General features: G+C 40.9%; 1 protein-coding gene across 1 annotated transcript in view; it reads left to right on the top strand.

Annotated features, from left to right (window-relative positions):
• Positions 1-22865, top strand: part of PGM5 (phosphoglucomutase 5) — a 145534-nt gene that overhangs the window by 74868 nt on the left and 47801 nt on the right. Inside the window, exon 7 of the mRNA XM_081151150.1 lies at positions 9083-9198. Within this exon, the coding sequence (XP_081007276.1) occupies positions 9083-9198 (116 nt within the window). The remainder of the gene's footprint in view (positions 1-9082; positions 9199-22865) is intronic.

Below are 22865 nucleotides of genomic sequence, written 5' to 3'. Positions count from 1 at the left end.
GTGGGAGCACCCAGCACAGTCCCTGGAACCAAGTAGATGCTCTCTAAATGTCAGCCCCACCCACCGCATGCCTGCTCCCTCCCTCAAGAGTAGCCGCTCCACCCCTAGAGCTAGTGCACCTAAGAGCGGGAGAAGAAAGAGCAGAGATCCAGTTCTGGCTTAAAATTCAAAGTTGGAGAGCAGGGAAAAGAAAGAGAGGTAGGTCTCAAGGGGAGGAGGAGTTTCTACTTGTAGGTACATAGATCATCTCCTCCCCTTGCAGCTAATCTTACACTCATGTCCTTCTATGAATCTCACCCTCTTGAGCCACGTTTGACCTGTAGGATAAGTCAAACTGACAGAAATGTGGCTGTGTGTCCTTCAAATGCCTGCCTTCTCTTCTAAGGCAGGTCCAGCAGCAACCACACTGCCCGCCAAGGCAACCAGGCAGCCAAGTCATCAGGGCCAAGGGAGTGTTGTTGATGACACTTAGGGAAGCTTGCGTGTGACCTCCCTTCAGGCCTTGCACCTTTATTGCAGAGCCCTGGTCCCACCCAGAGGCTTTCAGCCAGCACCTTGGCGCCCTGTGCAAAATAAAAAATTCAGTTATTAACATTTTGAACACACACACATACTATATATATGTGGCACTGTTGCATAGGTTAACTGATCACTGTCATTTGCATAGGGTTTGTCTTAACTCAATGTTTCTTTTAAATCCTCCTAGAAATAAGAATCTTCTAGAAGTAAGAAATACTGTTTGCCGTAAGAACAGACACTTGGGCTCTAACCATGACCTACTAATTGAAGATATTTTATCGGAGGGGCTTAGGAATTTGCATGTTTAATAAGTACCCCAGATAAGGGATGTTATTGAGACAGACTGGGAAGCACCAACCTCTCCTGAGAAGCTGAATGATTAGTGCCAAAAGCTGGACAAAAGAAGAGGGGAACCTTGTCCGAGCTCGTGTGCTGGGTTAGACCTTGAAGGACACTATCTGTGGACTCCATAGATATCATCTTATTGTGAGTTTATAAAAGTCACGTCATAGGAAGTCATTTTGCTACTTCTATTTGGATTGAATATGCATGTTCGGGTGCATGAGGAAAAATAACCCAATTGCAGTATTTTATCCGCATAGAAAATCTGTTACAAATGGGTGATCATTTCTTTTTCGTGAACCTTGGAGCATTGATTTGAGAGCTGCGGAGAACTGTAGTCAATAGCCTGGTGCCTGGTTAGTGTGCTGGGACTGCATGCATCCGTGTCTGGTATTCCAGATGGGCATGATTAACTGCATTGGCTATTGGCAGAGAAAATGTGAGCTAGCCAAGAGAATTCTGGAATGCAATGTTCAGAAATAGAGTTGTGGGACCTTCTGAAAGTAAGTATAGTACATGCAGAATGTTGTGGAGTAGAGTGAGGAGAAGATGAAGCATTCTCCCTGAAACCTTGTTGTTCAAGGAACTACCTAAGGTTCTGACATGAGTCACACCACCCTCCCTTGTACCCAACATCCCCCACCCCACGGACACACGGTCACTTTATCCCTCACTGGCACTCTCAGCCGCTTGCTTAGGGCCTTTGATATTCAAGGGCTTAAAATTAGAGACCTGAAAACAATTATTAGCTCCAAAATGAAGAAAAGTGCAAAATCAGCATGATTAACTGCCTAGTTTAATGTGTGTAAAATGCAACATATTGTTACTTTATTAAGTTTAGTATCCAAGAAGGCATCATAACACTTGACAATAATGTGTAGAATACATTTTCTCATTTTGAAAGGATTCCTGAGTGTGCATCGATGAGAAGTGATTGCCAATTGTTAATTAAATGAGGGACTTGCAGCCTCATCATTTCAAAAACAAAATTATAGAAATCAAGATTCTTTTGGAGTAAACATTAGATTTCTATGTGAGATTTGGATGTATTTTAATACATTCGTTATGATATGGGGCAGGGTCTCACACACACATGCACACTCACAGTCACCACCCAGCGCTACTGGGCAGGGCATGTGGATGCGGGAAAAGAAAATGTGCTGTTCAGAGCTGAGTCTTCAACAGTTCAGAGGCTGTGAAAAGCTTTGGGGTCCACCCTCAGTCATATGACCAGTGAGGAGGGTGTGGCTACCCCCTGCTGCATCAAGGGACTCGAGGTGGCAGCTTCTGCTCTGCCTGAATTCAGGTGAGGCAAGGCCTGGAGAGCCGCTGCATCCAGTTGCACAGGATGCACACGGTGTAAGGGCACCGGGTTCCAAGGGGGCAGTGTTCACACCGAAGACACTTATCTTTGAGTATTTATTGTGACAGTGTTTCAGCAGATGAAGGAAAGTGTTCTTTTCTAAGGAAAGTAGTGTGCTTCCACGCTTTCCATAGCTGTACTGGGTCCTGAAGAGGGCATAGCTTCGGCACAAAGCACTGCCTGGGCTGCAGCCTTGGCCTGACACGGCGAGTGGTGCACCTACGGCGCCCTCTGGTCATCCCTTCACTGTAGAATGTGCGATCTTGACCTACAGAGAACTGATCCTCTCACAGGACTGTGCCCCTCTGTGGTTCTCAGAGCCCAGAAGCCATCGTGTCCTCTCTGTGATGTTTCTTCTAAGCTCCCGCTTAGGCTCAGCAGCGGTCCCCGCATGGAGTGGGTGCACACAGCAATGTTCCCTCGTTTTGCAGCCTCTGAGAAGGGGGACAGGGCAGTCGAGTGGACTTATCTCCCTCGAGAGTCTCTGCTTCTCCAATTACTGTCAGGAGCTGTGTGTTCTCACCAACCTATTTTGGTTCCCGACCCCTAGAGACGACTAGGCCTTCTGAGAGAGTCTGTCTCAGCTGGGGCTGGGGCTGCCCGGGTCACCCTGAATGCAAACAGCTGCTTTCCCCACTTCCTTCCTCTTCCCGGACTGCCTCCCTGGGGACTAAACCCCGGGACCAGACTCCTCAGGGGAGGGGAGCCTGACCCAGACACCAAAGAGCCCTGCTGTCAACTACAGCCACTGGTCATGATGTCCCTGGATGTCCCCATTAGGCCGTCCAGGAGCAGACCCTGAGGCTGGGCTGCCCCTCTCTGCTGAGCTCAGAGCTTCTTGAGATCCAGGACTTGGAGGAGGGGTACCTTGCTTGCCTGGGATGCCCTTTCAACTTCTTGTCTCTCAAGCCTCTCTTGGAAAAGCATCTTGCTGAGAATTCTGGTGTGACTTAAGAGTATTTGACCCAGGCCTTCTCCCTTGCTTTTCAAAGGTATCCATTGGGAGTCAATTCTTTGGAGTGCACCCCTGCTGTAACCACACACAGAATATATTTCCCAGTTCACCTTAACCGGTGTTTCCTGTGTGCTAAATGAAACCTCAGCCCTGTGAGGTGCTCCTTGGAAATGTGAGCAATGTTTCTCTACCCTCTCCTTTCAGTTTTACAGTGAAATGAGCATTTCCGTCTGAGAAATCCCACAAAGGTAAAGAGAGGTCAGTTTTAACATAATCTACCACTTTTTCACAATAAACTTATAGCCCTGTACTTGGTAAACTAACTTGCCCTTAATTAGAAGTAAGGCTATCAATCTTTTCAGCCAATCCTTTGTAAAATTCCACTTGTAAATTTGTCCACCATAACTTAACTTTATTCTGAACTTTTAATGGTCCCTTGTACTTGCTCCCATGTGTACTTGAAGGACCTAGTGCTGGAATCTAAATTACATTTTATACCCATGTAGGAGGAGTCTGTGTTTGTTTTACAACTGGCCAAAATCTAGAAATTTAGAGGGAACATGAGACATGCAGCTACCTTTAGCTTTTTCTTGTAAGTATTCTTTAAATATGTTCTTGTTCCTTTGCATTAATGCAAGATCCAGTATCAAGAATGGTGATAATGTTGAAAACTCTGTAATAGTTTTGCAGTTGTTAGAGCACTTTTTAAAAAATTGTATATCATTTCATTTGATTTTTGCGACCTCCCTGATAAGGCAGGCAGTGAAGGTGTTATTTAACATGTGAGTTTTGAAGTTTAGACCAGGCTGAGATACTACAGGCCCTCAGAACAAGCAGCTCTCTTCTATATTTAAGGTTGAAAAACTTCTGTGGTCATCTTATTATGACAGCCTCATGGTTTATATTTATTTTACCTGAACGTGTGAGTGGCTGCACCCAAAAGATGAATTTAAGAGTAGACTTTAAGATTGCTGTTAGAAGACAAGGCCTGGCTGAACTCTGCCTAATGCACATTTGTGAGTTGAGTAGGCTGCCTTAGAAATGTTTCTAAAATGCAAACTCACATAAGCCTTTTGCCTCAGAGCAGCCCCAGCTAGCAGTGCCTGACATCAAAGTAGGGGTCTGGGAGTAAACTCATCGATATGAAAATACTGGAGGAAGAATTTGAGGATAGTTTTGTTACATGTCTGCCAGACATTAACCAACATATCCAGAATGCTATTAAACTCCATTTTCAGTAGTTTATTTCTTGAAATTATATAAACATGACTAATTCAAACATTTACTTGGTCTTAAATACCACAGAGGGCTTTTTCTTTTATATAAATGTTTAACTAAAGTACAATGCATATAAAGAAAAGGCACAACTCATACATTGCTCAAAGACTTTTCACAAAGTGAACACACCCATGTAATTACCATCTAAATCAGGGGTGGGGAACATCCTGCCCTCGAAATCATTTGATCTGGCCCTGCCAAGGCAACCACAGGTGGGACTCAAATTTCAATAAATCTAGGAGCTTTTTTCATAGCTAATTTTTAAATTGATAATTTTGTATGATCTGAGAATGATGTTATAAATATCCAAATTGCCCTTGGCAGAAAAAATGTTTCCCACCCCTGGATTAGAGCAAGAAACAGAACAGCACCCCCGAGGTTCCTTGTTCACCATTGCAACCACTACTTCCTGCCTCCTTCCCAGAGACAGCCACTGTCCTGACCTCTGTCACCAGTGGTTAGCTGTTTCTTTCCATCTTTATTGAGATATAATTGACAAATAAAATTGTAATATCTGTAAAGTGTACGTGATGATTTGCTATTTGTATATATTGTGAAACTATAAGGAAAAAGACCATAAAATAGAGATACTTTCCCTTCTGCTATCCAACAACACCCCTTAAATAGTAGGTATTAATGAAATCATACAGAATATATAGAGGTCAAGTCTGACTGATGCTATATTATTCTAGACATTGAATAGCTATAAAGGTATATAAGATGTCATCCCTACCTCAAAGAATTTCTCACACACTGGTGGTGGTGGTGGTGTCTGTGTGTTGAAGCAAAGTGTAAAAGAGGTAGCAATACATATAATAACAGTGTGAACATAAAGACCCACCCAAGTTAGAGGAAGCACAGTGGTAGGAAGGGTTAGTTTGTGTTTTGTTTTGTTTTGTTTTGTGTGTTTTGGTGCTAATTTATGCTTTTTAATATCAATGAAAGCATCTGTTGATGCCCAGTGCAGGTTCCCGACCCTCTGGGGGAGAGAATGTGGCCAAGCCTAAGAAGAACTTCTCCTGGGAAAAACTGTCCCATGAGGACACCAGCTCTGTGGCAGGCACCATGCTGAGGGATGTGCAGGTGTCCTCTCAAAGTTCATGGACTTCCCCAGCCTTCCGGGGGAAGTCCTCCTGTTGTCTAGCCTAAATGCCAAGGGCTGCCCTTTGCTGACCAGGAAGGGTTAGTTTGGACTGATTGTGGCGATAAGACAAGGGTTGTTTTAGTTAAGATAATGGACAAAACTAATCCCAAAATATATAATGGATCAAACACAGCAAAAGTGAAAAACTCAGCCATCAGAAGTTAAAAACGGGTGCTTTTGATTGGTAATTCACTGTGCTTGAAATATTAATTTAGATGTTCAGACTCTCCCATCCTGGGGTCCACCATCCTCAGCACGTAGCTTCTAGAGTTGCCGGGCTTGTCCACATGAAGCTGGCAGAAGGAAGGAAGAGCGTGGTGGACAGAAGGTTTCAACAGCCAGATCTGAAGGGGGGTGTGTCAGTTCCATTCAGGTCGCACTGGCTGGACCTCCATGCACGTGTGGCCACCTCTGGCTGGGAGGGAGGTGCGCACATCTAGCCCAGTGTGCGTCTAGGAGGAGGGGACCTGCGGACCCCGCAGCCCTTGCCACAGGCTCCGTGACAGCGGGCATTTAAGATAGGCCTCGATGGCATGTGAAGTCTTTTGGTAGAGGTTGGAAAGGAGGCTTCATCCAGATAAAATGAAAAGGATGAAGATGGACTCAGACTTAAACAGAAAAAAAAAAAAAAAGAAGAAGAAGAGCATATTTGAAAAATAAGAGATGGTCCAGTTTTTCGGAAGAATGTAGGGAGTATTATTATGCGAGAAATTGCTAGAAAGATAGGTTAAGGCTATTTCCAATCTGAAGCCACATTTTTTGAAGTTTTAAAATCCATACTGAGGAACTTATGTCTACTTTTTTGGGGGGTGGCTACCAGGGCTCACTCCCTCTTGCAGGAGGATTGTGGCCCAAATTCATTTTTTTCTTTTTCTTTTCCTTCATACTCTAGTCTTTCCTAGAAAGTGAGTTCTTATGTTTGTCTCCAAAACTCCGTGGCAGCAGTCAAAGAGAGGGGTGCAGACCCTCAGCATGAGCAGTTTTATTTTGAACTTTTGTAGCAGCAGGTCTCAGAGACTCCCTAGTGGCCTCCTGCCAAAATCCAGTCCAGAGAATGGTATCTGCTGAATGCTGTTTGGGATGGATCCCAAGTTCAGTAGAAGGAGGAGGGAGAGGAATTCCTTTCTGACTCTAGGACGCAATCAACTTGTGCTCAAGATCCTGAAATTTAACTACCCATGTTGTTATCTTAGCTTGCATAGCTCCAGCTGTGGCTCATAGTTATAAAAGTATCAGGTCCTTTAAAATCCAACCCCATCCTTCAGCCTGATGACCTCCTGACAGTGATTCATGAGGAAGGGTAGGAGCTGGGGAAATCCTTTCCCCTCCCTTCAGATCTGCCAACTTGGCTTTGAATCTACATGAGCGTTTTGGCCAGAGAATATACATCCCCACACCCTCTACACTCACTTCTGCCCCATTTCCTATTTGGTAGTCATATGCATTCATATTTGCTAAATTAATTTCAACCCAGGCTTTCCTATGTGCTGCCCTTGGAAAGCTTCTGTGTGAATTATTCCTCCCTCCTTGAGCTTCTGACCATGAAATTAATGGCTCTGAAATGTTACCTTTGCTCTACAGTTTGGGGAGGATTTGTTTCAGTGTCCCTACAAGGATATAAGCACAACTGTCTCTTTCTTAGACCACTGACTGAAAGAAGGTGAAAACAGACCCTTTGATGTAACACCCGAACATCTAAAAGGTGCTTGTTTTCAAAGAAAATTTGAGACTTAGCCCATATTTTTTCAAGATCCTGAGAACATTAATTATATTTGGGTTTTATGGAAAGGGAGATGTTTACTTACCTGTGTCAAGAGTTTCTAGCTATATATTTTTTTCTTCTAGCTGGCACCAAGCACACTTAAAGAAAGCATTGTTACATTGTGTTCTTTGTCCTATGTGCATCTTTCTTCCTCTTTTTCACCAAGACACCTTCACTGGTTCCTCTCCATGGCCATCTTCTATACTTACGGCCTTCAAAGAACTGAACCTTGCTGGTGGCAGGCATTTGGTGTCTATTTTTTGGGCGCTTGCATGCAGGAAAGGTAAAGCTCTTCAGGACAATGTCTGTGGTACCAGTTCATCCCCCAACATGCTTTGAGGTCTATGTACCTCTAGAAGCAATAAGACATTTGGGAAGACGGCATGATGTAGGGAAGTAGAACATGAGCAGAGACTAAGCAGATCTGAGTCCACATTCTAGCTTTGCCTTTTACCTCTGTGAGACCTGAATAAAACACTTGACCTCTTTGATCTTCTAAGCCTGAATTTTGATAGCATTGATTAGTTATAGCTGTTTTTGAATTTTATCTAAATGAAACAATACAGTATATATTCGTTTGTTATTGGTTTATTTTACTCAATATTATGTTTGTGAGATTTATTTAAGTTGTTGCATGTAGGAATAGTTCGTTCAGTGGAATTTATGGTATTGTATTATGTATTGCAAATTATTTTTCCATTCTACTTTAATGGACATTTTGGGTTGTTTCAGTTATTATGAGTTGTGATTCTATGATAATTTTTGTAAAATCTTGTGTACACATTCTGTCAAGTAATGTCACACAGTGTGCTTCCCCAGAAGCAGCGATGAGAGAGATTTTGCTTACAGGAAGTTTACTACTTTCTGCCTTCAAGACCAAAGTACCAAAGTTGCCTTCAAGATCAACACCTGTGGGGGAGTGAGAAAGGAGGATTGGTCAGAGAGAGAATTTGGACTGTGATGCAGTCACAACAAAGGCCTCAGCCAACCTGTGGGGAGCTCTGAAGCTGAAATGGTCCTACAAAGTTGTGCCAGTTAGAGGCAAGGAGGCTGGACCTTTACACAGCTCTCATTCACCAGTCACTGCATGTGGACTGACCCAGGAAAGTAAGCTCAATTTTAAGCGAGACATCCCTCTTTCATAGAGAATGGGGCCATGTCTGTGAGCTGTCATCCATCAACATTCCTAGCAGCAGGTAGAATGAGTGTTCTAGTCCTGAAAAGCTTAAAGTGTGTGTGTGTGTTTAGGGTGAAGCTGAGCAGTTCGCCACAGTGTCTATTACATGTCATTAGTAATTTCTAGGAGTTGAATTGCTGGCTCATAGGATATGTGTATGTTCATCTTTAGTAGATACTGCCAAACAATATTTCAAAGTGTTGGTACCCAAATACCATCTTAATTTAGATTCTGAGGTCCCCAAATGGGATCTTACCACAAAGATAAAGGAACATTTATAAAAGGGAAACAAAAGTGAGACTATTTTCTACATTAACTTAATATATCCTATACTATGAGGAAAACAAACTTGAGAACCATTGAAGTAGGCTATTTATTATTCTCTACCTTATGGCTTGACATCCTAAACACTGTCAGTGTTGTTCACTATGTTTTGAAATCTAATTATGGGATTGATTGAACCGAAAGACTTCTTTTTGGGCTGAGAAAAGAAAGAAAACGGGGTATATGAATTGACTGTTGCCTCGGATTTCATTTTTCAGAGTGGCCAAATTAATGAAGGTCCCTGTATATGAGACCCCCGCTGGATGGAGATTCTTCTCAAATCTGATGGACTCGGGACGGTGCTCTCTGTGTGGAGAAGAGAGCTTTGGCACTGGTAGGCTTTGTCGGGTTGCTGTTACTGGAGTGGGTGGCTGCAGCGCTCTGTGACTCTGGTTTGGAGACCTTTGAGCCCACTGGGAGTCAATGGCTGGAGGAAGAGTTAGAGGCAAATAACTAACTAACTGGCTGACTGACTAACTAACTACTAAGAAAGAAAGAAAGATACCTAAGTGGGATGTGTGCTAAGATACCCTCATCTCATCTGCCTATTTCTCCTTCTTCTCCCCCTCCTCCTCCACCTCCTCTTTCTTCTTCTTCTTTTTCTTTTTTTAGAAAAAACCTTCCATTTCTTTAAAAAAATTTCTGTTATGGAAATTTTAAAAAATTCATGAGCAGAGGGAATATCATATTGGATTTCCATGTGCTCATCACTTAGTTTCAACCATCATCAACTCATGGTCAGTCTTGCTTTCTCTCTACCCTTACCCACGTGTGCAGCCCTCCTCCCTGATTGTTGTGAAGCAGTCCCTACTGAATCTGTAAGTATAATAGCTATTGAGGGGGGAAAGTATATAACCACAGTACCATTGTCATGCCTAAAATGTTAAAAAATAATTTCTTCTTCCAGTATTTTCAAGATGTCACTTCATTGTCTTCCAGCTTGCTTAGTTTCCAAGAAGTGGGCTCTAATTCCTATTTCTGTTTCTCTTTATCAAAGTTTTCCCAACCCCAGCCTCTGGCTGCCTTCAATATTTTCTTTTTATCTTTTGTTTTCGACAGTTTAATTATAATATGTCTATTTTGTGTAATTATAATATGTCTAATATGTGTATTTTTTTTTTTTAAACCCTCTTTGGGGATCTCTAGGATTCTTGTTTGTTGTCTTGAATTAATTTTAGAAAATTCTCAGCCATTATCTTTTCAGATATTTTTTTTCCATTCTTCTCTTCTCCTCCTTCTGGAACTTTAACTACACATATGTTAGATGAATTGTGACCATATGTTGTTTTAGATCTCTTACATCCACTGTTTAGTTTTGTTTACTTTTTTCCTTTTATGTTTGAATTTGGATAATCTCTATTGGCATATCTTTAAGTCATTGATTTTTTCCCTTAGCTGTGGCCAATCTATTGATGAGCCTCCTGAAGGAATTCTTCATCTCTGATACTGTGGTTTTATTAATAGCATTTCTCTTTGAGTTTTAAAAAATAATTTTTCATCTCTCTGAAGAGATTTTTTTTATATGTGTTGTTTATATATATATTCATATGTGTTTATCTTTTTCATTAGATTATTTAACATATTAAACATAGTTATTTTAAACTCCCTGTCTGATTGTCCCAGTATCTGGTTCATCTTAGTTCCTGGTTCTCTTGATTGCTTTATCTCTTTGTAAAGCAGTGATTTACTCCTTCTTGCCTTTTGTTCAGTTTTTCATTGAATGCTGGGCAGTATGTATATAAAAACAGCAGAAACTTGGGCAAATAATATTTATACACAGAAATGGGCACACCACTTCCTCTATCAGGCCATTAATGTGCAAAGTTACGTTAATCTAGTCAGGAGTTGAGCTGGATTTGGATTTTATTGTTTCTGTTAAAATTTTTAGTGTACCATGGCCTTCAGATTCTTTCAGAAGGGGGATATTTTTTACTGTGTGCTGAAAGCAAGAATGGGGTGCTAGAGGGGATATTTCAGTGTTTCTGTTTCATGCATAGCTTCCAGCAGTTACTGCATATCTGTGATACAAAACAGATTTTTTTCACCAGGTACTGGACCTTTCTCCAGTACCTCTGCCTAGTATAGGTGTGGAATTCTGGGCCCAAGAAGGTTTCCTACCCTTTCTCCAGGAGCAGAGGTTTTTACTTCAACCCTACTCCATTAGCAGTGGGTCTTTGCTGGAGCCCTTAGGATGAGAAGGTTTACAGCTCGTACATTCAGGAGTTTAAGACTTTTGTGTCCTATGAAAGGAAGGATTGGGGAACTGGAAGGGCTTCATGCTTGTCTTCAGCAGCAGCTGATCATCTCTCGCATGCCAGTACCAGCAAGTCTACCTCTTTGTTTCCAGTCTTCCTTGTGAGCAGCCAGGGACCTGTTATTATTCACTTACATGGAAGCATCATCTTTCTCCTGTGTTCTGCCAAAAGTGAGATGTTCTGTGTCTTGTCTCTCTTTGGAGGGCCTCGTCACTCTGTAATTCACTTTACTTTATTGCCTTGTGATTTTGGATCTCTACTGAGTTCAAGAAAAGTTATGATTTTGTAGGTTTCTTGGCCTTTTAGTATTACTGGGAGTGACATTCTCTTGCAGATTTTCATATCCTAAACAGAAGTGCAAAAGTGGAACTATGATTCTCCTATTCTCCTCACTCCCCACACCTCAATAGTTTTTCCCCCCAATTAGAATCCAAGAGATCTTACATTATAACTGGTTGTTATTTCTTAAGTCTCTTTTAATCTGCATTTTTCTCCTCCACATTTTTTTCTAATTTATTCATTGAAGAAACTGAGTCATATGTCCTGGAGAGCTTTTAATGGTTTTGATTTTAATGTTGATGTCCTCATTTTCCCCTTAATTTGTTTAATGCTTATATAAAGAGAAGCTATTGATTAATATGCCTTTTCTCTGGTTTTCAACCACCATAGCACTTTCTATTATTAATTATAGCATTTTCTTTTTCTAGAAACTCTACATTCTCTTAGGACTTAGGGAGTGGTGGTAGGGAAATACAGTTATATAATCTTTTACTAAAAGACTTTTTGTTTTCTTTTCTAATATTTATAGTTTTATTTTCATATTCTTACTGTATTGTATTAGCTACAATCTTCAAAATAATATTAAATAATAATTGTAATAGTTTATGATTTTAATGGAAATAGGTTCAGTATTTTACTATTTAGTTTAATGATTGCTTTTTAGTATTGGTAAAATCTTTATCACATATACATATATATTTTTCTTATTCTCATTTTATTTAGAATCTTATTAGAAATGGCTGTTGGATTTATCAGGTGCTCTTTTAGAACCTAGTGATATATTAATATGCTTTTTCTCCTTTATTCTGTGAATGTAATAAAATACTATGCTTGATTTGCTGATATCAAACCAACCTTGAATTCCTATTTGGAATAAGTACTATTTGGTCATGTTTGAACAGATTGCAATAAAACCATTCCAGCTGGTCATAATGAAAACATTTCAGGCTATGTTCAGATTCCTGAAGAAATTTCCTCCTGGGGAATTTTATCCTGTTACCAAAATCAGTTAGACCTTAGCAGCATTACCGTTAATGGTATAGGAGGGATGGTATGCATCTTTGTTTCCTTGGAAGAAGAATGACCATATCAGTCTCTGTCAAGTACTACCGTTTGAACTGAGAATGTGTGGACAGCCGCTCTGCTTAGAACAGTCAAGACTGTTATACCTTTTCGCTACTAAGGCCTAATGAATTGAACACTTTCCTTCCTCCTTGGTAGTCTTTGTTCTAAACCAGTGAGTGACTAAAAAAAATCACAGATTATATATTGTATGTAATAATTATGTATCCTGGTTATTAAAATAACACAAATATAACAACTGGAAAGGGAACTGGTAAGTACAGGTTATCCTTTCACCTTTCCCTTTGTCTTTATAAGCATTTATTGAGTGCTTACAATCTATCATATAATTATAGTCTTTAAAATTCAAGGATAAAATATTATACATGTAAATCATACAATACCTTAGTAATAAATATTTGCATTTCAATTTAATAAACATTTACTAAGTACTTATGTTATGTAAGGCACTGTATTATATGGTATATAGAACACAAAATGCTTAAAATCATACCCTTAAGAAACTGAAGATCTCTAGGATACATAATAAGAAAGATACACAGATGGTTATTATACAAAGCAGAAGCTTTAAAGTTCCACAATAGATTAATAGACAAAATACTCTGGGAGATAAGAAAAGGAGAAAATGCTTTGGGACTGGAAGTTCAAAGCCAAATTCATAGGAGAGATGGAGGTTGGGCTAGTTCTTTAAAAATGAAAAGGATTTGTATACATAGAGATGAAAGGACAGGGACTTGTCAGATGGAGGGAGCAATTTCAAGAAAGAAATAGTGGTGGGAGAGCAGGGGACATGTGTCATGAGTAGCCAATTGTTCATTTTGTCTAGAGCGGTGCTTTCCAAATATAAATCAAAGCTCACCTGGGGTCATGAGATTAGTATCATGTGATGAACAGCTTTAAAATTTTTTAAAATAAACTAGAAACTATGAAAATGCATTGCATTCAGTAAAGGTAAATATTATTTTGAGAAATATGTACATATAAATATACACATAGGTATCTGTGTATAGTAGGTTTCATCTTTAAGTGTATATATTTGGAGTCATGTCCCAAAATGTCTGCAAAAGACTGATCTATAGCAGGTGTCAGCAAAGTTTTTCCTTAAAGTGTCAGATAGTGAATACTTGAGGCTTTGTACGTAGTGTAGGGTGTCTTTCACAATTATTGAACTCTGCTACTGTAGCACAAGAGCAGCCACAGACAATACATAAACAAATGAGTATGCTGTATTCCAGTAAAAATTGACTTTCACAGAGAAGCCTAAGTCCAAATTTGGCCCATGGTTTTAAGTTCGCTAACCTCTGATGTATAGTGTAGGGTAGAGAAGGAAATATCAAGAAACAGGACTTGAAATATGAGCGAGGAGAAGCCAGCTTTTGAAACCATTTGACTGCCCAGCTTAGATGTTGGGACTTGACCTAACTGAAAATAGGAAACCACGGTCGGCCCAGGAACGAGATCTGCTTGCACTTTTCAGCAAGCTTTGCTTTCAGACAGTTAAGATGATTGCAATATGTAGGCTAGACTAAAAAGGCATTTTTAAAGTTTCTCATTGGTATATTTGTCTATCATTTCCTTTCAAGAAGCACAAGAGATCTTTAAAAGTATAGAAGAGCTCTAAAGGTATGACCTCCTCCGCCGTTCTTCAGGTTCAGGTGACACAAGCATGACCGGACATATAAAGCTCCTGGAGCCCAAGAAGTGGTTAAGTGATTCACTCAGGGCCCCAGAGCCTGGAAAAGACGTCCACTTGAATTAAATTACAGTTGAACTAAAAGACAGGTCTCCTGCCTTACAGTGTATGCCACTTTCCACTGTGCTGATCAGTCTTTCCGATGAAAGCAGTGACTAATTCCATTTCTCAAGCACTTAACAGTAAATGACTGTTAGAAGGTCTGGGGAACTGGACTACTCAGTCTTGGAAGGAGAAAGTGGCTTCAATCTGCTTTCATACTGGGCTTTATTAATGCCAGTTCTTGGACAGACACGGAGCTGGTTGCATCAGAATTACCTGGAAAGCTTGCTAAGAATACAGATTTTCTATCTTACCCTTACTTGGAATTCCTGGTGGGGTGGAGCCTAAGAGTGTGCATTTTAAATAAGTATCCTTGTATAATTCTGATATGCAGTCAGGAGTAGAAAGCATTGCTCTAGTGAAAATCAGGGGTTTTTTTGTTTGTTTTTTCACTAGGCATGGTAGAAAGAGTGTGCCTGAGATGCTACATCAGGTGTGGTCCAGGAATGTGAGGCTGAGAATTATATTCAAGACCCTTACCTGCCACTTATGGACAAGTCACATGGCCTCTCTGACCCTCACTTCCAACCTGTAAAAGTCAGCTGGTCACAGGAGCTTCCTTTTTACCTTGGGATATGGTTTTCAGAATAAAAGTAATTTACCTAATTAAGGCAGAGAAAGTGGAGAGATAGAAAGGTTTTAGACCTGAGGATGTGGAGGTGCTTCTAAAACTTAACCAAACTTTCTCCAGTGGAGGCCTTTTTTCAGTGCCCCTGAGGCATGGAGCTGTGTACCAACTAGGAATGCATAGTTTAGTGCCAGGAAAGCTTGAAATTATGGCTCTGCCTCATCCTCGAGAATGCCAAGCTTTTGTCCAAGATGAGCGGGATATATCCTGGGTAGAAATTTCCCTTGCTGGCTTGTTGAGCACCCACAACTTTCCAAGGTGACGAGCTGGTGATGGGATCGGAGTTCAGGTTTCTGTCCTATGGAAAGGTCCAGGTCCTGGACAGTAGGAAACCAGTGTTTACTGCTCTGTCAAAGAACCAAGGTCATTTAAGAAGCCAAATCATCTTTTATGCTAGGACCAGCTATTCACTCACTTCCTGGGAAGGGCCCAGGAAAAGTGCTTTACAGAGAGAAGGGAGACATTTTCTAAATCCTCAGATCTCAGTGGAGGAAAACTGTTCATCTCAATTGCATTCTGGCTACTTTTCTGAAGTTCTGCATTTGAAGAAATTTTTACTTGTTCCGTATGCAAAAGAGGATGTACTAAAATACTAAAACGAAGATAGAAACTTTGAAGTTTTTTGGCATTTGTTGATGATGCTCTACCGGTTTCTATTGCTGTCATCTAAGAAGTCATACAATTTGGGGAGTGTATGAATTGTCACAACCCAAAGCTTGTCCCTTTACAGGTAACACTGAGGAATTGCTGTTTGTGAATATCTGGAAAAGCTCCAAGCTTGACCACCATGTTGAATATTATTTTTATTTTTATATTTTTTAAAGCTAATGTCAATAGCCATACAAATTTGCTAAGTCAAACCAGGCAAGACAACCCTTTTTTTTTGTTTGCAAGAGACTGCTGTAAAAATTGTGAAAAATTCAGTTTTTCACAATAATAATAATAATCTTTTTAAATGAGCACTCCTATGTGCTGAGGTGTTGCTAAGCTTTTTGAATACATCCATCTCTTTCTGGAAATTTGGAATCGTATTCAGGTCTCCTGGCACCCACTTTTTCACTGTGAACTCTGGAGTACAGCCTGGTGCTCTTGAAGCTGGCTGTTTTCATATCTGCCCAGTCTCTAGCACAAAAGGAAGAGGCCCAGAGTATGTGTGTATTCCACGTCACAGGAAATCTCAAGTGTCTTTCTAGTCTTTTGAGATTTGCTGGATCCCTCTGCTTGCCATGCAGAAGTTGTAAGTGCGCTGAGGACGGGGCCCTGTCTATCTCCTTTACCTCTATTTCCTTGATATATGGCAGGCTTTGAGTGTTTGCAGGATAGATGGAAGGATGGAAGCAAGGAAGGAAAGGAAGAATGAAAGGAAGACTTTTCATTTTGGTATTCCTTCTTTGCGTTATTGGTAGTTATATTTTTATCATTCTTGAGTGAATGTATTTCTGGAGATCCTGGCATCAGGGTATCCCAAAAGTTGGGAGGATTCACAAAAACAAAACCACACACACATATGCACCAGTTGAAAGGGAGTGAGGAGGGATGTTATGAATTACAGTAAAAGCAGAATTATATAAAATTTTAAAATAAAGTTTTGATATTTTCAATCATCATATAATCATCAGCACAAATTAATAGCTAATAAAGCACTTCTAGGAAAACTTCAGATTTTAAATTTCAAATACTTTTAAGTATTTGTAATTTGTTTATTAACTTGATTATTTCCTGTGTGTGGGTTGCTGCCAATTACCTCTAAATAGCCATGTTCGGCAGTGGGTTAGGTTCCAGCTTTAGTGATCTAGTGATCTTTTGTATGTACTAAATTCTTATGGCCTTTAGCATAGATGTTCTCTGCTCTATTGTCTCAAGGTTTATATTATTGACTTGTTCTCTGGTTGTTTTGTGAATGGATTTTTATTTCTCCTAACAGTTATACAGTTTATAAAACTTTCAGGACCATGCCTCTTTCTTTATTTGTATTTCACACATGAACTACCTAAACCTAAAACAGGATTAGGTTCACAGTAGTGCTGTTGAACAAATATTTAATAGATTTACCTGTCTCTTATTTATATGATTGTTTTATTACATATTGTATATTTTTTAAATGGTAAAATAAAGGAAAACTTTAGTCCATTCCCTATCTCAGTGTTCATAAACTCTACATTTGAACTGTTTCAATATCTGTCGAAGTCTCTAGAGAAAGAGGCCCATAGATTTGTGAATTTCAGATTATTGAGGTTCTTCCACATTTTTTTTATTTGTGGCCAGTTTGTGTAAATTTGGCTGGGTAGCAGATATGACATGAGGAAGCATCAGTGCTCAGGAGATCAGAGTCTCCACTGGGCTGGTTGAAACAGGCTGTGCACACAAGTGCAATTCAATCTAGGCTGGGCTAGAGCACAATCTAGGCTGGGATGTGATTGACATCCCCAACCAAGTGCCTCCTAGTAAAGTCTGGAAATTGAAACTCCCTTCTGGACCTTCTACAAACTATCAACCCTGGGAAACAGACTTCCTCCTAGAGTGGGAAGAATGCCTTCATGACATGAGGTCCTTTTCCCAGGGTTTCCATAGTTCCAGTTCCATGACCCTTCAATTCATTCTCCATGCTGATGAAAAGTGGCAAGAGAGGGTATTGTTTGACACCTAAGTGTGGAGCAGAAACAAAGGAATGGGGCCTCTGAGGTTGTGTCCACAGTTAGCAGTGCACTGGGACTGGGAATCCTGGGAAAGCATGGCTCTTCACCGCAGACTGAAGGATTCCAAACAGACTGTTTCTTTTCACCATGTCTGCCAAGGGACTTTTAACAATGGTTCCCATCCCTTGGGATTTAAGATGCAAGACCTGAAATTGTGCTTTGAGGCTCCTCTACCTGCTCTCTGATGGTTTCTAGGTGGCCCACTGTATAGTGACTATAGAGTGACAGGTCCTCAACCTTGTGGTGCAGACCTTAAACCCACTGGAGAGATTTGTTGCACTGCTATGTCACGTCAAGAATTCTTAGAGAGTTGTGTTGTTCCCATCAGCAGCGGTGACAAAGAAACGAGATGGGCTGTATGAGTTAGGAGGTCCCACTGTCCCTTACCTTCCTGTGCTGGTTTGCTCAGGTGAGAGAATTGTGTCAGCGGGTCAGTCACGATGTTGTAATGTTTTCCCCTCCCCTGGGATGGATGGCCGGACTGCCTCAGGATGTGCGGTAATGAAATAGTGCTGATACATATTCCTTATTGGGTACCTCCTAAGTGACAGGTACAATGCTTAGGGCCTCCTCTACATTATTTCACTGAGACTTCTCAACAGTGGACCATACTGACCCTCATTTCACAGATGAGGCCGTTGAAGCTTAGGGAAGAAGGTCAAGTGCTGGTGAGGTTACATTGGCAGAGCCAGGATTCAAACTTAATACCACTGACTCCACAGTGCTCTGCTGCTCCTGCTTAAGAAAATGCTGGGGGGGGGGTCACTCTCTCCCATCTTGTTATTCTAGTAGAAGGGGATGGAATGAATGCAAGCGGACTTGGGAGACTGGTGTGATATAAACAGCACGGCACCTGGAATTGACAGAGCTGGCCCCAATCTTGACTCCCCCTCTTTGTGGCTGAATTACTTCACAAAGATTGCTTAACTTCTCTGGGCATCCAGTTCCTCATTTCCAAGATGAATCTGTTCAGTGGGGTGATCTGTGAAGTTTTTTCTAGTGGAACATTCCACGTTGCTTCTAGCTAGCTACTTTTAGTGAGGAGCAAATCTGATGAATCATATCAAACTTCATACTAGAGTTTCACTCATTTATTCATTCAGTGAACATTTACGGCACACCTCCTATGAGCCAGGGCTAGGATAAAGTGATGAGTAATTTCAGACATAGCTTCTTCCCTCATAGAGCTTACAGGGTGTTGCTATGGTCAGGATATTAGCCAAAAGTCCTGCAGCATGTTTGTATCAAACATTATTATTAATTATTATCATCGTCCTCATGATTACCATCTAATTTATTGTAACATAGCCTCACCATTGGGAGCTATGTTGCCCGCAGCACAGGATTAGCTACATCTGTCAGTTACTGCCTTTGTGAGTAGTAAAACCTTTCTGAGCTCACAGCTGGCTCTGATCTGCTTATATGCAGCATAGCTTTGTTCTCCAATGGGAGAAAATATTAGAGCATTTATTTTTTTTTAAGCATTTATTTTTATGTGTGAAAAGGTGACAATTTTTCCATGAGTCTTGCTTTTTGGCCAGATTTTCAAAGCTGAACTTAAGCAGTTTGAGACATGGGGAAAAAATACCTGTCACAATTCTGTAGCATGTTCTCCAATCTCAGATCCACTTGCGAGGTATGTCTCCCAATTTTCCCCTCATAACTCCACTATTAAAAAAACACACACAAATCCTTGTCTTGAGTGGATAAAAAGATCATGGGAAGAATTTCACTGCAAATTAATGAAACCCTGGTTTGCAAATGAGAAGGGTAAATCGATATGAGAGAAGTGGAGGGAAATTTGGCAACTTTCCTGCTTGCCTAATGTGAGAAAGAAGAAGCTCAAATTTATTACCTGAATCTTCAGAAGGGCTGCCTCAGCTCTAACCATGTGGGGTGTTTTATGTGCTTCATTACAGCTTCCAAGGCCCGCAGTCATTACCGGGCTGTTCTCTAGGAGGGAAGTCATAGGTATCTGAGCCAAACTGCCCAGGTTTAAATCTACTTTTCATCACTTAGTCACAGAGTGACCTCACACAAATGACCTAACCTCAGTCTCTTATCTGTAAAAAGGAGCTATCAAATTGCGAAAATTAGATAATAGATATTTAAATGTTTTTTTATTTTTTGTATTTTTTATTTTTTAAAAATAGATCATTATTGATTTCAGAGAGAGGAGAGAGAGGGAGAGAGAGAGATAGAAACATCAATGATGAGAGAGTCACTGATCGGCTGTCTCCCGCACGCCCCCGACTGGGGATCGAGCCCGCAACCCGGGCATGTGCCCTGACCGGGAATCGAACCCCAATCGCCTGGATCCTAGGTTGATGCTCAACCGCTGAGCCACGCCCGGCTGGGCAAATGTTTTTTTAAATTGATTTCAGAGGGAGGAAGGGAGAGCGAGAGGTAGAAACATCAATGATGAGAGTCGTTGATCGGCTGCCTCCTGCACGCCCCACACTGGGGATCGAGCCCACAACCTAGACATGTGCCCTGACCGGGAATCGAACCACGACCCCCTGGTTTATGGGTTCACGCTCAACCACTGAGCCACGCCAGCTGGGCAATTAGGTAACAGATGTTTAAAATACTAAGTTCAGTGCCTGGTGCTTTACTATTACTCTTCTAAGAATGGAGTTTATCTCACTTTGCAATTCTACTTGAGGAGCAAGTTTTGTATAAGTGTTTCCTGTCATGTCTGGCTCCAGGAAGTGTGTGTGCTGAGGTCTGTGCTGAATGTGCACAAATCCTGAAACCCGTCAGGAACCTCTTTGAGTAAATGAGTGAGTGAGTGACCAACCATCCTGATTTGCCTGGGACTGAGAGGTTCACTGGGATGTGGGGCTTTTAGTCCTAAAACTAGGAAAGTTCCAGGCAGGCCAGGATGAGTTGGTTACCCCAGAATTGACAAAACCCTCACAAGTTTTTCAGACAAAAAGGGCAGGGAGAAACCATGACATGGAAGCTGACTCCAGCGAGAGCCACCCACCTGGGCAAGGCCAGTGGCATTTATTGAACTAGGGACCACTGGCTACTTTTCTTTAACGCCAAATTTGAACAAAAAGAGGAAGAAGTCTAATTCACTACCCCTAAGCGATCTGCTGCCATATAAAGTAGTGACTCAACCCTGGCTGCCTGTGAGAATCACGCAAGGAACTTAAAAAAAATACTGATGCCTGGGTCTCATTGCCAAAAATTCTGAGCATTGGTATCTTTTAATAAGTTCTTTAGGTGATTCTAATTGCAGCCTAAGTTGAGAACCAGTAACCTATGTTCCAGCTGGGAGTCTACAGCAAGTGCAAAATGATTTATATTTTCCTAACTAACAGATCCAGACTGCCCTGGCCTGAGTGTCTGCAGGGATGACTTGATCTGTTAGTAACATGTGTGATGCTTGATCGAGTTGATTGGCCCATGCTGGGATTTCCATTTGAAGAAATTTCAAACGGATGATTGAGAGGATAGAATATTCTTTGTATTTCCCCCCTTTTCTTTTGTGACGTCACTGTACTTACTGGTGTCCTGCCTAGCTCAAAGTAATAATGATTTTAAAGCTTGAGAAATTTCAAAGTCTAATTTGGATGGAGGGAGAAAAGGGATGTTTCTGGTGAGAGAGAAAAATAGACCCTCTTTTTTGCACCAATTTTTGCTCGAGTCATGTCAGGTGGCAAGCTCTGACTGCTCCACTAGTCAGGGATCCAGAGGAAGCAAGCTTCAAAAACTGCACTGATGTTATTCAGTGCTAAAAAGAAATGAGCTATGAAACCATGAAATTCATGGAGGAACTTTAAATGCAAAGGATTTAGTGAAAGACATGAAACTGAAAAGGCTCTATACACTATGAGTCCAACTATATGATGATCTGGAAAAGGCAAAACTATGAAGAATGGTAGAAAGACTTGTGGTTGCCTGGGGATAGCAGGGAGGGAAGGATGAGTAGGCAGGACACACAAGATTTTTAAGTCAGTAAAACTATTCTGTATGCTCTAATGATGGAGACATGTCACTATACACTTGTCAAAACCCAAAGAATGCCCAACACCAAGAGTGAACTGTAACATAAACTGTGAACTTTGGGCAATAAAATGATGTGTCACTGTAGGTTCAGCAGTTATAACAGATGTCCCACTCAATTGGGGGATGTTCATAGTGGGGCTGGTAGCATTTGTGTGGGGATAGGAAGTATATGCTAACTCCCTGTATTTTTTGTTCAGTTTTGCTGTGGATCTAAAACTGCTCTAAAAATAGTCTATTAAAAAATTGTACTGGCAATAATGTGTATAAATGCTACCGTAGAATAATTTTTTTTTCTGGGATCTCATGTTTTAAAGACAGAGCAGATGTGAACATATGAAGTGAGGAAGTAAAGAACTATCTTACTTGCTTTTTTTCCTAAACAGCTCTTTTTTATTGATTGATTTGAGTGAGAAAGAAACATTGATTTGTTGTTCCACTTATTTATGCATTTATTGGTCGCTTCTTGTATGTGCCCTGACTGAAGATCAAGCCTGCAACCTTGGCCTATCAGGATGACTCCCTAACCAACTGAGCTACCTGCCAGGGCCCCAAACAACTCTTTTAACTGTTCACGGAATGTTGGGATTTTGCCTGGGAAAAAAGGGGGTGAAATGCAGGCCGTGTGGACCTCCCTCTCTACACATGGTCAGCAACAGCAGAAATATCTGTGGGGGCTTTTAATGTGAATCTGAAACTTTGACCTTGCCCCTGGGGTCTCTCTGTGAGACAAGCAGACCCTGTCCCCCCAATCCAGCTTCAATGAAGGCCAGTGTTGACAGCTCAGACATGGCCCTCCCTCCTTCCCAGTCCTGTCCTCACATTCTGTCTAATACCAAAGCCTTAAAGGATATCCCTGATCCTAATCCTAAGACCTATGAGTCTCACAAGGAGGGGGAGAGGTAATATTCAGTCTCTATGCCTTAAAAAGCTATATTATTCAATCTAAAAAATGGGATCAATAGGTTCAATGTTCATCACCTCTTCATAAATGGTATTGATCCCTTTAATACCCCAACTGGCTTTTGGTAATGGAATTAATGTTTTTTAATATGAATTTCTATACACTATTGATGACTTAAAATTTTATTTCTTTCTTATTAAAATAATACATGTTTATTGAGGAAATATGGCAAAAGAAGAAAAACACCTACCAGATTCTACCAGTTCAGAGATAATGCTTGTTAACGTTTGGTGTATATCCCTTCCAAAGCACCCAGAGAATGCACTGGAAACACTGTGTAATTGCAC

The sequence above is a fragment of the Miniopterus schreibersii genome (assembly GCF_964146895.1).
Source record: "Miniopterus schreibersii genome assembly, chromosome: 11".
Taxonomy (NCBI): Eukaryota; Metazoa; Chordata; class Mammalia; order Chiroptera; family Miniopteridae; genus Miniopterus; species Miniopterus schreibersii.
The sequence above is the reverse complement of the archived record's forward strand: the minus strand, read 5'-3'. Positions and strand labels throughout refer to the sequence as shown.